Consider the following 15,646-nt stretch of genomic DNA (forward strand, 5'->3'; position numbering starts at 1 on the left):
TACTATACAACAAGAAGGAACGGTGTACAACTACTTGCAACAATATGGATGAATCTCACAAATTGTTGGTTAAAACAAGCTATACACAAAAAGGTACATATGTAACATTCCATTTATATAAAATACATAAAGAGGTAAAATGAATAATTGCCCCAAGAAGACACCGGTACCCTTTCTGGGGAGTGATTGGAAGAGAATGTAAGTGGGGCTTATGGGTGCTGCCCACGTCCAGCTTCTTCATCTGGATGCTGAGTTAGCTCAGTTTGTGAAAATTCATTGAATTATAACGTGGAAACGTGTGTGTGTATATTTATGAAACTTAAATAAAAAGGAAAAACACAACAGGCCTATATCTAACTCATGACCTACTATTCCATGTCTGTTCACTTGTCTCTATCAATGTAACTCCTATATCATTTTTTCACTAGCAGTCTTCAGACCTATATGTTTTTCTTTCTCCTTGTCTATGTGCTTACAACAGCTCCCCATTTCTACCCATCAAACTCCATCTCTTCTTTTATTAATGGACCTTCATGTCCTTCTTCAGGCAGGAACTCTTTTAGATCAAACTGTTAGCCTGAGAAATCTGCTAGTTTAGTAAATGCTCTCCTTTCACATGGTCTTCTAAGATTTTAGCATTTAAAAAGATAAAAAACGCTCCTTTACATACTTTAAGCATCCTAATAAGGCAATGCAGGTATCAAAATCTGTATATTTTACAGTACTTATTTGTAACTCAGATTTCAATGACAACGTATATTGTTCCACGTTGTCTGGAAATTTAAACTCCATAGGGGCTTACATGTATAGAGCTCACTTATGTACAGCTCTCTTTGAGGTACTATGTATCTTAATAATAATTATAAAGATGCAATTTTACCTTCTGATTGTCTCTAGTTTCCTTTCCCTTAAAATGAAGGCTTCATTATTAATCATCTTTATTTGTACACTACTACTCTACTCTTACCAAAGTTACCAATACTGAAATACCAATTATTAGGTGCTATTTTGTGCCAACCAGTGTTGTAAACAATTTGCATATACTATCTCATTTATTTTTTACAATCTTGTGAAGTAGAAGTTGTTAATATCCTCATTTTTTCAGATGAAGAAATTAAAGTTCATCAATAATAAATAACTTGCCCAAGATCAAAGAACTGGCTTGATTTTAACCCAGGTGTTCTCACATCAGAGCCTAAGCTCTCCCCACTTTGAGCTCAAGTAAGTTTATACTTAAGCACTAATCATCGGCTCCCTTACTTTTTCTAATGCAGGCATTGTCAGCAGAGTTAGAGCTGACAAATATTCTCTTTCTTTCTCTGTATTTCATTTTTAAAAATGTGAATCCACATCATAATTACCCTACATAAGAGATACAGACTAGTTCTATGTCTACTCTAAGAAAGTAACTATCATTACCTGTCACAATTTTGTTTCTCTAGTACCTAGGAGTGTGATGGCACATTCTCTTTTCAAAGTGACAATACCTAGAATGCCTTTAGTTCATCTGTAGCTCCAGTGTTGTCTTTCCTAGTGATAGTCTATTGGACTTTTTGATCCAAGTCCCCAAAGACTCAAATATAATCTACAGAGAAATTGGAATGTACAAATCATTCAAGCAAAACAATTATTGATACATTGACATAATTTATGCACACAGTTCCAAGTATCACTACAGAGATGCAATGATGGAAAACATACCTTTTTCATAAGCCCACATCAAACATGTCTGCTCATCCTTTTCACCACTAGACCTGCTGGGATCACAGGCTACCAGATTCATATCAGCTCCATTATCCAGTAAGAAATGAACCAGGCGAATGTGGCCATGGTAGCAAGCAGAGTGCAAACCTATGATAGAATATGAATGTGCAAAAGGAAAAAAGAGGAAAACTAAACCCCAATTTTCAAAAGAGTCATTGTCATATAATAACACTGTTGCCAGAGACATAAAGCAAGGATTTGTTTCTTTGATAAAGAATTAATTCTATTACTGAGCAAACAATATACTTTAAGCAAAAGAAGTATCCTATTCTAGTTGATCTTCTATATAGACTGCCTTTTGTAGAGCACAATTTCTAGTATTTCTGTACCCACTTTAATTACTAAGAATACATGTTAGCATCTTTCTACAAGTCAAAGAACAAAGACCCCAATCAAGTTTGAACAGCAAACTGGGGGGAGGGCACTGAAGTCAGTCTGTTCCTGGTGCAGGCCATCAGGAATGCATCCACTGTAGATAATTTAGCATAATAATGAAACTGCCCCAAGCCAGTCTGCTTTATATTATCATCGTGCACCATCAATTCTAAATGACGTAATTGGTAAACTATCCCTCCCCTTTGGGGTTGACCACACTCACTGTCCCTTCCTTCCCCAGCATACTACTATTCTTGAGTATTGATATGCATCAGAAATTGGTGATGTTCTCACTACTGTCTTACCTGTGTGTCCATCCCTTCCTTGGTGATTGATGCTTACGACATTCTGATCAAGAAGAAATTTAACCAGGTCAATGCTCTTGCCATAGGTACAAGCACTGCAAAAATACACCATAAATAAAATAGAAGGCCCTTGTTATAGGCTGAATTGCATGCCCCCCACATTAATATGTTGAATCCCTAACTTCCATAAACTCACAATATGACTACATTTAAAGAGGTACAATTTAAAGAGCTAATTAAGTTAAAATTGAATCATTAGAGTGGGTCTTAATCCAGTATGACTCATATCCTTATAAGAAGGGGGGATTAGTACACTGATGATAGGAACAGAAGAACAACCATGTGAAGATACAGGGAGAAGGTAGCCATCTATATACCAAGGAGAGAGGCTTCAAAGAAGCCAAACCTGCTGACACCTTCATCTTGGACTTCCGGACTCCAAAACTGTGAGAAAATACGTTTCTGGAGAGCACCGAGTCTGTGGTATTTTGTATGGCAGCCCTAGAAAACTAATACAGACCTGATTTACCCAGACTATTCTAGCTGCTGTTGTATATAAAAGTACCAAAGAAATGCAAAAGGAGAGAAGGAAAGAACAGGAAGTGATAAAAACCCAGCACATACAGAATAAAATCCTGAAGATTCTCACACTTGGGCCTACAAGAAAACAGTGTTGCCTAGTATTTCTTGACAAAAGTTTCCTATGATATTAATCCTTTTTCATAAAAGGAGAGAAAATATTGCAAGAGTTTCACATATTTTTAGCTACAGGCCTAGGCATTCTGCAGGACAATCGAATGGGGGAACCCAGGAGGGCCCTAAGAGATTTAGTCAAATCCAGATCACAGTCTGAAATTTTTCCCTGTAAAATCCATGCACCACCTCCCTGGAGACTTCCTTAATCAGAGGGCAAGATTTCAAAGCTGTCATTTTACTGAGGGAGCATTGATTGTGGAGTTAAAAATCCAGAGTTCTGGCACATACCTAGCCAGAAGAACTCAGACCAGTTCTCTGACCTATTTGAATTTTAGTTTATCACCTATGAAATAATAATAATACTTTTTCTACCTGCACATTGTTGCTGAAATTTCAAGTGAATTCATGCTTTTGGAAGTACATTATAAGCTACAGAGGAGTGTTCATTGTTAGCTCTTTTGTGATGGAAGGATATTTTTGTGGAAAATGAACATATTTCAGGATATAAAGGAAATAAGATTCTTATAGATTTTTAAACTGGACTTGTTGAAGAGTTAATTGAAATTCTGATTTCTGCTATTTACCCTGAAAGCTAAGATGCATGGAGAAAAATATTTTATGTAAGGTAAATCATGCCTAGTAACGACTACTGAATTTTAGTTTTTGACTAGTAATTCTCAGATTTTCTTTTCCTATAGTTTCCCTCATACCTCTTGTTTGGCTATCATTTGTTCATTAGCAGTATTCTACTTCTAAACTCTAGGGAGCTATGTTGTACATGATGGGTGACTTGAGGGAGCTAACATGGGGCAGAACCTTATCTAAATCATGGCTAAAGGAAGGGCTTAGGGACTCTGTGATGCTGTGATGTATAATAAGAATATATATTTGGTCTTCAACCTCATGGCTGGCACAGAGCTCTTAAAACTCTTGTAATTTCTTAAGCAATGAGAGCAACAGAGGATCTTTTGTTACAATATTGAGTCTTTTGTCCTCCATTCCTGAAATAGCTCCAGAGGGATAAAAGTGAAAGGAACATCTTTTGTTATTCATAACAAGCCCCTTTCAACCATACCTGTGTTTATGTTAATGAGGTGATTTTTGGAAAGCCCCAGATAACCACAGGTTGAGGGTTGGTTGTCAGAGGAATCAACCAAGTGATTAGAGAGGGCTGTCAGCCCCACCACACAACCTCAGGGGAGGGGAGAGAAGAAGGAGGTTGAATTAATCACCAATAGCCAATGATTTAATCAAACATGCTGAGGTTACAAGCCTATATGAAAGTCCCTAAAGCGTGGGATTTAGAGAGCTTCAGTGTTGGTGAATACATGGGTGTGTTGGGAGGACCCACATTCCTTCCCACATACCTTGCTGTGTGCATCTCTTCCATCTAGCCATTCCTGAGTTGTATCCTTGGATAATAAACTGATGATCTAGTAAGTAAACGATTTTCCTGAGTTCTGTGAGCTGTTGTAGCAAATTGTCAAACTGAAGCAGGGGGTGGTGAGAATCTCTGATTTAGAGCCAATGGGTCAGAAGCATAGGTGACAACCTGGCCTTATGATTGGCATCTGGAGTAGGGAGGAGTCTTGTGGGACTGAGCCCTCAACTTGTGGGAAGTGACACTAACTTAAGGTATAGAGTGTCAGAACTGGATGGAATGGTAGGACACCATTCCATCTCACCATTGCTCTAATTCTCACACACAGCTTGTATCAGATGTATACCAGAAGTGAAGTATTAAGTCTTATAGGAGAACATACAAAAACAGTGTTTTTTCCTTCCAGACTTCGTTCTAGAAGAGGCCACTCCCTGGGTCTTACAATTACCTCTTTCTTGAATGGCCTTATCCAAATTCTTTTTCTTTAATAAAATGTTATTATTTAAGAAATACCGTTATTTATCTAGTTGAACTGTTGTTCCCTCTATGAAGTTTTGTCATGAACCAAAGGCTGAATTCATTGCTCTCCCTTCTGCTTCCTTGTCATTTAGGTCTATGGCACTTATCACATTGTTATGGTAATCGGTACACCTCTGCTTACCTTGATACCTTACAACAGAGTTCCTTTAAGAACGGGAAGGGATCCTGTCATGTGAATGTTCCTACCTTCACCAACATAAGGCAGGCTCTTAATAAATCTTTCTTGCACTACCTTCTCAGTGCAATAGAGTATATCAGCATTAATTATAAGTAGTACCTATGACACTATAGTTTTAATGTTCTATTGTTTGAATTGCTTCATTGTTCCTTTTCAATGCAACTATTCAATGCAACAGTAAATGATGAGTTCTGAATATATACATATATATATACACTTAAGTGTGTACATGTGTATATATATATGAAAACAATATGCTTACTATACACAGTGTACACAGTGCACATAGAATAATTCATAATCAGAGTGAATACTTCATATAAAAGGAATGTTCCATTTATAAATATGTGTTTAAAATAATAGAATAAAAGTATTCATATGCTGTTTCTAGTAAATAAAGGCTTGCACAAAATAAAACAACTGAATACATACTTTTAACTCAGTTTACTAATCTTGTCAAATAGACAATCTTCTGGAGGTGACAATCACCCTCTGATTATAGTTGGTTCCAATTTAGGTGCACAGAGTAGCAAAACGATGTGAAAACTAGCCTGAGGTATCAGCCTTAACAAGCATGACCTATGGGGAAAGAAGACACCAGCAACCTTACATATTGGTTCTGCCAATTGTCCCATTCAGTGACAAGTCCCACTGATCCATTTTGACTGAGGGCATGATCTGAAGAGTTCTTGCATCTGCTCTATTACAGAGTGTACAGGAAACAGATAAAATATTTTGGTACTAGAATGTAAAGATGTATAAAAAGCCCCACACTTTGGAGTTAGGCAGGTGATTACTACATGATTTCCCAGCCATAGGAATCTCTGGCAAGTTACTTAGCTTCCCTGAGCCTCAGTTTTCTCATCTGTAAAAGAGAGATAATAAATCCAACTTTATAAAATGGTTATGAGGATTAAATAAGATAATGGACGCAAGAAATCCAGTAATCACTTCTGCATAAATGGTAGTTTACTTTGCCTCTGTTTTTTGCTGACCTCTTGGTTGACAAGAAAAAAAATCTGCAAATCGAAGTAAAACCTGATGCCTGATGCTGAAGCACATGGTTAATTTCAGGTTAGTATGAAAAACAGCCTCCTCATTTTTATTATTTACCAGTGTAATGGAAACACCATGTAAGTAGCGTATTCGTCCCAAATACATTTTTTTGGAGGTTTCAGGCTAGCCAAGAAATTTGTAATGCATAGGTAAATGAGCTTATACTCAAGGTTTACTAAATTCAAAATTCAAATTACCATGTTTTTATTTTTATAGCAACATAGTAACTCATTAAAAATGAGGGTTTCAAATTTTATAAAAATGTGCCTTCCTTTTGGACATATTAGGGAGTCATAGCTCTGCATTATCAGCAGCCTTCTTTCTCCCTTCCCCCTCCCTCCCTCCCTTCCTTCTCTCCTTCCTTCCTTTTTTGTTACAACTTTTCTAAACCTAGCTGCTCCTTCGATGTGCTTTTCTACAGCAAAGAGCACACTGCAGAGGACTCTCATGGATTCCTAGAAGGGCGCTAATGCTTTCTTAGGTATCTCAGTGGCCACCCTGACTAAGCCTTTACAGGCTGACAGATGGATGTCTTAGATAGGTAGCTACATTTGCACATAAGGTTTAAGTGCTAAGGAAAAAAGTGTCACATTTGATGCTGATGAATTCTGGTAATGAGATCCTTGTCGGAGGAGGATTATGGGCACTGCCCCTTTTGGCAGCTTTCTGCTGAGGGAAGTGGAATAGAAGCAATATGCTTACAGATGTTGCTATGCCTGTTGCCTTGGCAACATCAGTCCCTGTCTTTGTGGCTGCTGCCAGAAATGCAGCATCTGGCTCCGGCCCCATCTGCTGTATTAACGGCAGCATCTGCCTCTACCTTTTCTTCCGCGCATCTAGCTGGGGCTCCTTGTCCTCTGCCCACCCTCTAGCTCCCTGATTACAACATCTGCCATTATTTGTTCTGGCTTTATGTACACAACTGCAGGTGTCATAGGCTGTCAGCTAAGTTTAGTGGCTAGTGCACGTAAATATTCTTTTACCTGTGAAAAGCTGTTTCACTGAAGATGTTTTCCTTAGTCAGACTTTCTATTCCTGATATTTGGATGATTTCCTTGGCAACTTCAAATTTGCCATTGTAGCATGCCCTAGAGTTAAAGAAAATGCGTGGATAATAGTAAAAAGGTACATGCCATATGCCTGGAGGACCTATAGAATGATACATAATACTCACAGGTGCAAAGGGGTGTCTCCATAGATATTAACAACATGCGGCTGAACTTCCAAGTCACTCTGGAGCAGGTACTTCACAATATCGTGGTGTCCAAAGCGAGAACAGAAATGGAGTGGGACGTGGTCTTCATTGTCCTGAGCGTTCACTGTCAGTAACAAGCAAGGAAAAAGCATGTGACCTGGAATTGTCTGCTGCTCAGACTTCTCATGTGTAGTGTCAATGACTTTTCTAAGTGCCTGAGAGACTCCTGGAAATTGCCAATTAATGACAATAATAAAGGAAATTAAGGGCAACCAATTTAAAAAGTTATAATTATATTCTATTGCCTATGACCACATTAAACAGGCTTTCTTCTAGCTCCCATAAATTCTATGGAATGCATCTAATCAAATCTATCTTGCATAGTGGAATAGTTCAGGAAACTAATAAGCACCTAAAAGGTACTCATGGCCTCAATTCTACAAGTATCTCCTTTCAAATTGATGTTTTTCCTCTGGAGAATGTTAAAAACTACAGCGCCTGGCCAGAGTGCCATCCCAGAGGTTTTGGTCCAATAGGTTAGCGTGGAGCCTAGCACTCTGTATTCTTCCAACACTGTTTAGAAGATTGTAATGTACCCTTAACTGAGAATTGTCATACTACAGTATAAAAAGCATGGTATATATATATATATATATATATATATATATATATATATATATATATATATATATATAAAAAGCATGGTATATATATATATATATATATATATATATATATATCATGCTTTTTATACTGTAGTGACAATATATATATATATATATATATATATATATATATATATATGAGCTTTAGAGTGAGGCAGACCTCATTAATTGTGTTATCTTAGCTATTTAACATTCAGTTCTTTACTCAGTAGTAGGCATTTGTCCTTCTCTTTGGCCTACACGCCTCGTAACCCCTTCTGACATTTGGGGAATTCCCTATACTGAACGTACTCACTAAAGTACCAAGACCATCTTCTATCAAATGTGAAAATATGCTTTCCTAGTCTCCTTTGCAGCTAGGGAACAGGATTAGCAGAAGGTTTAGGCCCGTTACTCTAGCATAATATTTAATAGTGACCCTTTCACTCTACTCTCAACAGTGCCATGGTTGGGACACTTATCTGTAGGATCCTCCAATCAACACTTCATATCAGACTCTGACATGGGAGCTGATGACGTCAAAAAGCAGAGCCTAATCTATCTGGGCAAGGCAGCAGTGGTGGAATAGCTCCAACCAGTTTCCGGCAGCAGTGATTCCGGCCATAGACTCAGTGCCCTGCTCGGCTAGTGCCAGAATCACAAGTGTTGGTGTGTGCGCCTAGCAGGGATGGCAGTGTATCTTCATAGGAAAAGTTCTGGAATGCGATTTTGGACATAGTTCTTCACTGTGAGGATTCAAAACCTGGCTTTCCAACCCTGTCTTGGGAAAGATTCTGTACGCTGTTTGGTATCCTTTAATATATTCCTTTTAAGCTTAAATTAGCAAGAGTGACTTTCCAATGTTTGCAAATGAGAACACCTGAGAGATACATACTCAGTTCTCAACTAGTATTAAATGATCACTATGCACCAGGCACTGTGTTGGAGGTACTGACTTCTTACCCGTAGTGATGGATGTAACAACACTATTGTTGCAGGGGTGCTGAAAGGATTAAAGGAAAACACAACTGGAAAGCTTCGAGCAGAATGCCTGTCAAATATTAGACACTTAATAAAAATGTCCACTCTCCCATTTTACTAATTTCCCTCTTAGAAACTCGCTAAGTCCAATAAGCTATAGATGCACAGAATCTAAAGCTTCAAATAACTTACAAGCTAGTTGAATAGTCCAGAATTATAGGCCTCAAGTACTAGTAACTGAACACCAAACTGCTAAATTCTGGATCTGCTCTAGCATAATTTTTAAAACTAAAATAACTGGATCAACTGGCCGATAACCATTTGTTTTATTATTTCATTACTTTGTCCATCTGTACAGGGTGCTTTATTCAAAATTGAAAATAATGGCCCCTAACAAACCGCATTAATCCTCATTTAGTATCTATCTCCCTATCTATCTATCTATCTATCTATCTATCTATCTATCTATCTATCTATCTATCTATCTACATAGAGGGTGCCAAAAAATGTATACACATTTTAAGAAAGGAAAACTGTATTAAAATTGTAATATTATATATTAATAACAAAAGATGACTACAAGTCACGTTTGACTTCTGCAATTACAAGAGGTGCTCAAAGTGGTTACCATCAGAGTCCAGACACTTCTGATTATGGCAAACTACTGCTTGAGCAACACTGACCAAAGTGTCCATTTGTACAGATTTTTGGGGCACCCTGGTATATTAGAAAGTATCCATAGAACCGAAGGAACTGTAGGGAAAACATTTTTTTTTCTTTTTAATGATGGAAGATAGAAAGGGAAAGAAAGAGAAGATAATACTTAATTTTAAAAAAAAATGTGCAAGTAGTTTATTACGACTGTTGTTATTATAATCATTATTTAACATTTAATGAACACTGACATAGGACTTGTAGCACTATATTTGTAGATAATGATTCTTTGTTTATTTTTCTGCAAGATCTTAAACCAAAGGGAAATCTGTAACAAAATCACTGAACTTCTCCTCCCAAGGCTGTTATTGAAAAATAAATCTTTGAATCTTTTCTATTAATGAGTGACTCGGAAAGACACCCTTCCTCTAGAAGAATATTTCTGGTTATTTTGATTATCTTCCTTTTTTCTTTTTCTTCCTTTTCATGAAACTTTTCCTTTGTTCACATTCTGTTGGAAGCCAGGGAAAGTCAATACTGTGAGTCAATGCCTGAGAACGGTAGGGAGTCCAGGGCATCCAGAGGTCACATAAAAGTTCTTGAGGTCCAGAGGGGACATTGAAAAGCAGAATGCAGCACAATCTTCCATTAATTCATAATTTGCCTTTGGCCATCCCTGGCCCCACCCAACATTATTCTCCTCTAAGTTAAATCAATAAACTTCAAAGTAGATTATCTACTTGGTGAATTACCTGCAGTGGCCTAAATTTTCTTCCCATCAAAGAAGATATAAATGCCAACCAAAGGGAAAAATGTGGATCAGACATAGAGTTTATGTGTATATACCTGTATGTATGCTTCAGTCATTGTGATTTACTTAGTTTTGCCTTAGACTAATTTGCAAAGACAAAAAAATGTACATTTTATTATATCTCATCTTAGGGAAAATGAAATTTATGAGCAATATTCTATTTGCTGAACTTAACATCGTATTGAGAGATTAAATAAATTGGATTTCAAGCCAAGGGATACATGTAAATCATAATTAGGAAAATATTTAGTGCCTAGTCCTCTACTTTGAGGAGAGTATGTGTTCAGTAATGTCATTTGAAAGAAAGATTGGATGAATGGGTGGGTGAGTAGATGTTACTACTTGCTTTTATCTTTATTCATCTTAAAGATAAAATAAAAAAAAATACATATTAACTCAGAAATGTCAGCACATCCCATTAGTTTTCTAAAGCAACTCCCAATTGTGTCTTAAATAAATTTTAAAAAATAAATCAGTGTAATAATTCTGACAAGATATATTTTAAAAAATAAAATACTTTCTCTTACTGGCCATGCCCTAGAAATTTTTGTGATTTTCTACAATATCCAGTTCCATGTTAAAAGTACTATGGCATTTAACATTTTGGTGACAACAAATTTAAAAATTCTGAATTTTAAATATTGTAAGGACTGTATCACCATTTTCTTCTTATGGAGTCAGCAATATTTTGACCTTTTCAAATCTCATTCAATAAGCATTACATTTCTCCTTTATCACGGCCCTAAGATGTACAAGGAAAGAAGACTGGAGACTTAAAACGTACATGACTGAATAGGTCAATCTCCCAAACATGCTGAACTGAAGAGGTTGTTTTCAGAATTACATTTTGGTTAATTCTGTAACCTGAATTTATTTTCATTTGTGACATTCTATTACCATGGAAACATACTATAAATGCCAGATTTCAAATAGTACTCCTTTTCGGGTCATTCATTTACTCTCCCTCCTATGTCCATTTACCACAAGCAAGATTCAGATCTAAAATAAATCATCTTGAGGCTTAGCTACATTTTAAAATATGTGAACTAGCTGATAATAAATTGTGTGCAGTGTCCATTAAAACAACAGATCTTCTGGCTTATTCTTTGTAATCGGTTGAAGTGCAAAAGATACTAAAATATCAAGTGTGTATTAGAAGAAAAAAAAAACTTTAAAATCTGAGTCATGCTCTCTTGCTTTTTTAAAATGATTGAGTAGTGGGAGGCCTATGTAGTGCTTGTGTCAGTTTGAAAGAAATTGTAAAAATTATATCATATGATGCTGGGTATGTAGGGGGAATACAGGTACAGTGCACTTTTCAGTGCTTTTGTGGAAGAGTCCTTTGATCCTGGAGACATGCTGATCATAAATGACATTCATTTTGACACCACTGAGCTTTGGAGTTGTGAAGAGGAATAAAAAGCTGGGATTGACATCGGTAATAAAAGGAAAAAAGCAAGCAGTTCCTGACTCCTTGGAAGAGCGAGGCAGTTTCAAAAACACAATTATGTGTTCATTGATCACAGAGATGTACCTCTGCCCATTCTAAACTAACAGAATTAAAAAGACTATTTAAACAAGGTCCAAGGAACTACATTCCTTGTGTCCTGACAACAATAACACAGGTTATGATAATGCTATAGAGAAGATACCCCAGTTACTGCACATTGGCTCACAGAAAATGATACAAATTATGTTGCTCAAAGTTTGTGAAATAAAATGGCCCTGTTTCCAACATGGAAACTGGAAATTGCATTAACTTCTAGTCATAGTTGTCTCTGAGAGCCTTTGTATTTTCCTTATGAGTAAATGAAAACATTGATTACCTTTATTAACTGAATATCAGTTTCAATTTTGGACCAAGGAAATGGCAGTTCTAGAGCTTTGACAACCTTGTCCTTTTGGAAATGTGCATCATTTCTGCTGCAAAGGCCAGCAGCTCTTACAGCTGGGCTTTTAATTAGGTCTCTAGGGGGGTCAATGAAAGAATGTTGGATATGCCTCAGAGAATTTAATGACAAGATGTAACTCGGAGTGAATCTGTGTCAAAATGAAGTTTGTGAGGAAGAGAAAAAGAAAGAGAAAGAACTTTTTTCAATACTTTACTTTTAATCAATTTTCCAAAATTAATTTTATAATTTAAAATATAAAAAAGTTGCGGAAAATTCTATTCTGTTAACTCCATCTAAAATCTATGTATTCTAAAGCTCTTTTCCCCAACTATTTCACATTTCAACTCTATTTCCATTAAAAATAATAGTAATATAAAATATTGGGGAGAGTAGGGGGAATAACTGGAACTACTCTCATATATTGCTGTGGGAGTGAAAAAAGGTATAGACACTTTGAAAAACTGTCTGACAATGCCTAGAAAGTAAAATGCATGCATACTGTTTGATCCAGTAATCTATTCATTTATGTAATATATATATATATATATATATATATATATATATATATATATATATATATATATATATATATGTATGGAATTTATTCAAATACATGATTATTCTCTAGTAAAAAAAGAAAGTATAAGTAAAAAGTATACATAAAGTAAAATATAGTAAAGGTTTTCTAAACATATCTTACCATCTGCTTTGCTGCCTTCTTCCATCAAGAGTTTTACAATATTAAAGAATCCTTTTGCAGATGCTAGGTGGAGGGGCCTATCTCCAACTTCACCACTTACATTTACATCAGCACCAAATTTCAAAAGGAGGCGGGTTACCTAAAGGACCCATTCATTTGAAATTAGTATCAAAAGTCAAAAAACAATGCAAACTTTTCAGTAATATGAAAGAAGACATATTGTTAAAGCCTTCTCTTAAGCTTTTTTTACATGAAAATAACAGAAAATCTTAACTGACCTAAAGAACAAGGAATTTATTATTATATCACCTAACAAGAAGTTCAAAACTATGGCAATTTCAGGGGTAGGTCTTCATTGTACATAAAGTTTGTACAATCTTTTCCAGAGTCTTCTGACTAGAGCCAGCAGTGTTTACTAAATTTTTGATTTTCACAGCAGCTCCATTCATAGGTCACTGATGGTCATCTTGCTACTGGACTCTGGGTTCGGACTCCGGGTTCAGACGCTGCTACTGGGTTCATTTCTGGATTTTTTTTGGTAAATGGGAGATAGCTGTACTAGCCCTTAGCATCTGCTCCAAATAGCTGAGATTCACTTCCAAAGGGACAGAGAGAGGTGAAGTATTGAACAGCTTAGGAATCTTCCAGGGATGTTTCAGAAAATTTATGGTATTCCTTTAAATAATTTGCATATTCACTTAAGGACCTTCCAAATAATTTCCCTAAATCTGACATTTCAGAAATTATCACAGTGATCCCAAGAGGTAAGTTAAGCTGCATCTGTGCATTAACATAAGTTATGGAAAGACCTCTCAGTTGTCCTGACCACTGAGGTGTCAGCATAGAAGTGAATTAAAGACAAGTGTCCATCTGACACCCTACAAAATCTTTACGTTATTGATTATTAGGGAGACCACTTCACGGACTATGTAGATGCCTGACCACTGCACTGTGTACCTGAAGCTGAATAATATTGAAGGTCGACTATGATTTTATATATATAAACCACAAATACATATATTTAAATATATTTAATCATATATATATATATATATATATATATATATATATATATATATATATATATATGGACACACATATGGTCACAAGAAGTGGAGTACAGGATAGGGAACAGAGTCAATGGAATTGTAAGTTATATACAATGTCAGAAGTGTAGTAGATTGGGGGAGAGGGCTATCACTTTGTGAAGGGTGTAAATGTCTAACTATTACATTGTTTTGTACACGTGAACTAATACAAATAATTTTAAAAAGTGAATTAAAGCTCCAAAACTACTTTGACTTTCTATGTGGCATGAAATAACCATGTTTTGGGTAGAAACCTCTCAAGAATATGGTACATATTTGACAGAAACTCTAGGCATAAAATTAGCTGGATGGACGGGGAGGCTTCCTATTGAGGGTGATGGACAAGCAACAAAAGTTCTAAAATCAGACTTCTATTTATTAGCTATGTCACCTTAAATAAATTATTTGAACTTTTGAAACTTCAGTTTCTTCATTGCTAAGATAGGAGTAATAATAGTGCTATCTTACAGAGTTGTTGTGAGGGTTAAATAAGTTATTACACATAAAGCACTTAGAAAAGTATGTATTACTCAGTAAGTCTTGGCAGAAGTAGTAGCACCAATGTGGAACAAGTGTATTTTATCCCTTTGTTGGCTAATGGGCAGACCAACATTTAATTTAAGAGAATTTAGAACAGCAGAAATTTAGTCTCAAGAACCTTGCACTCCTAAGCACATATTTCCACTTACATGGACTCCATAAATTCTGATTATGTGACTTTATAATGGACAGATTTAAACTATTTTCAAATCGATTGTCTATTAAGCAGTATTATTATATACCTAGGAAATATTGCTCTTGGTGCAAAACATCTACTCTTCCACTTAAAAATAAGTAAATAAACAAATGGCAAGGAACATGGCACATTAGGCACATTTATATATTGAATGTACCATTCTCCTGTCAGCATATTTTAGCAAATGACAATAGCATCCATAAATTACTTATGTGCTGTCTTCTCATATAGAAAGCAAGTCCCTTATCATAAAAGGGCCATCCACATTTTAGCATAATTTCATAAGAGTGTGACTATATATTCAGGGGAAGTAAACACATTTAGCTCTCTACCCAATATGCAAGACGCTCTTTATGTTTCTGCTGGGTGATGAGGTTAATCACCAAAGAAAATGACTCTACAGATAACGTGCGTTGTGTAATATCCTCTCTGTGCCTGTATCAGAAAAGTGTGGGATATTTTCATCACCTGGGCTTTTGGACCCTGTACTTTCAAAAGCATTTTCAGTGCCCAGCTCTCCAGTGCACTCCAGTGTACTCTGAGCAGCACACCAGTGAAATGAGCAATCTTCCCTAGCTATAGGTTACACTTCACAGGTCTGAGAGTGTCCAAGCATATGCCAGCTAGAAAAGAAATAAAGGCACAATAAC

General features: G+C 36.2%; 1 protein-coding gene across 9 annotated transcripts in view; it reads right to left on the bottom strand.

Moving 5' to 3' along the window:
- Positions 1-15,646, bottom strand: part of LOC308501229 (serine/threonine-protein kinase TNNI3K) — a 315,419-nt gene that overhangs the window by 215,302 nt on the left and 84,471 nt on the right. For all 9 annotated transcript variants that reach the window (XR_013993853.1, XM_081057235.1, XM_081057232.1 and 6 more), the window contains 5 exons: positions 13,173-13,311; positions 7,470-7,614; positions 7,279-7,383; positions 2,445-2,539; positions 1,702-1,851 (listed from right to left, as the gene is read on the bottom strand). Coding sequence is in view for 8 of the 9 variants with exons in the window: in XM_081057235.1 (XP_080913361.1) it covers positions 1,702-1,851; positions 2,445-2,539; positions 7,279-7,383; positions 7,470-7,614; positions 13,173-13,311 (634 nt within the window). In the remaining variant the exon portion in view is untranslated. The remainder of the gene's footprint in view (positions 1-1,701; positions 1,852-2,444; positions 2,540-7,278; positions 7,384-7,469; positions 7,615-13,172; positions 13,312-15,646) is intronic.

This window comes from Rhinolophus hipposideros (assembly GCF_964194185.1).
Source record: "Rhinolophus hipposideros genome assembly, chromosome: 8".
In the NCBI taxonomy this organism is placed as follows: domain Eukaryota; kingdom Metazoa; phylum Chordata; class Mammalia; order Chiroptera; family Rhinolophidae; genus Rhinolophus; species Rhinolophus hipposideros.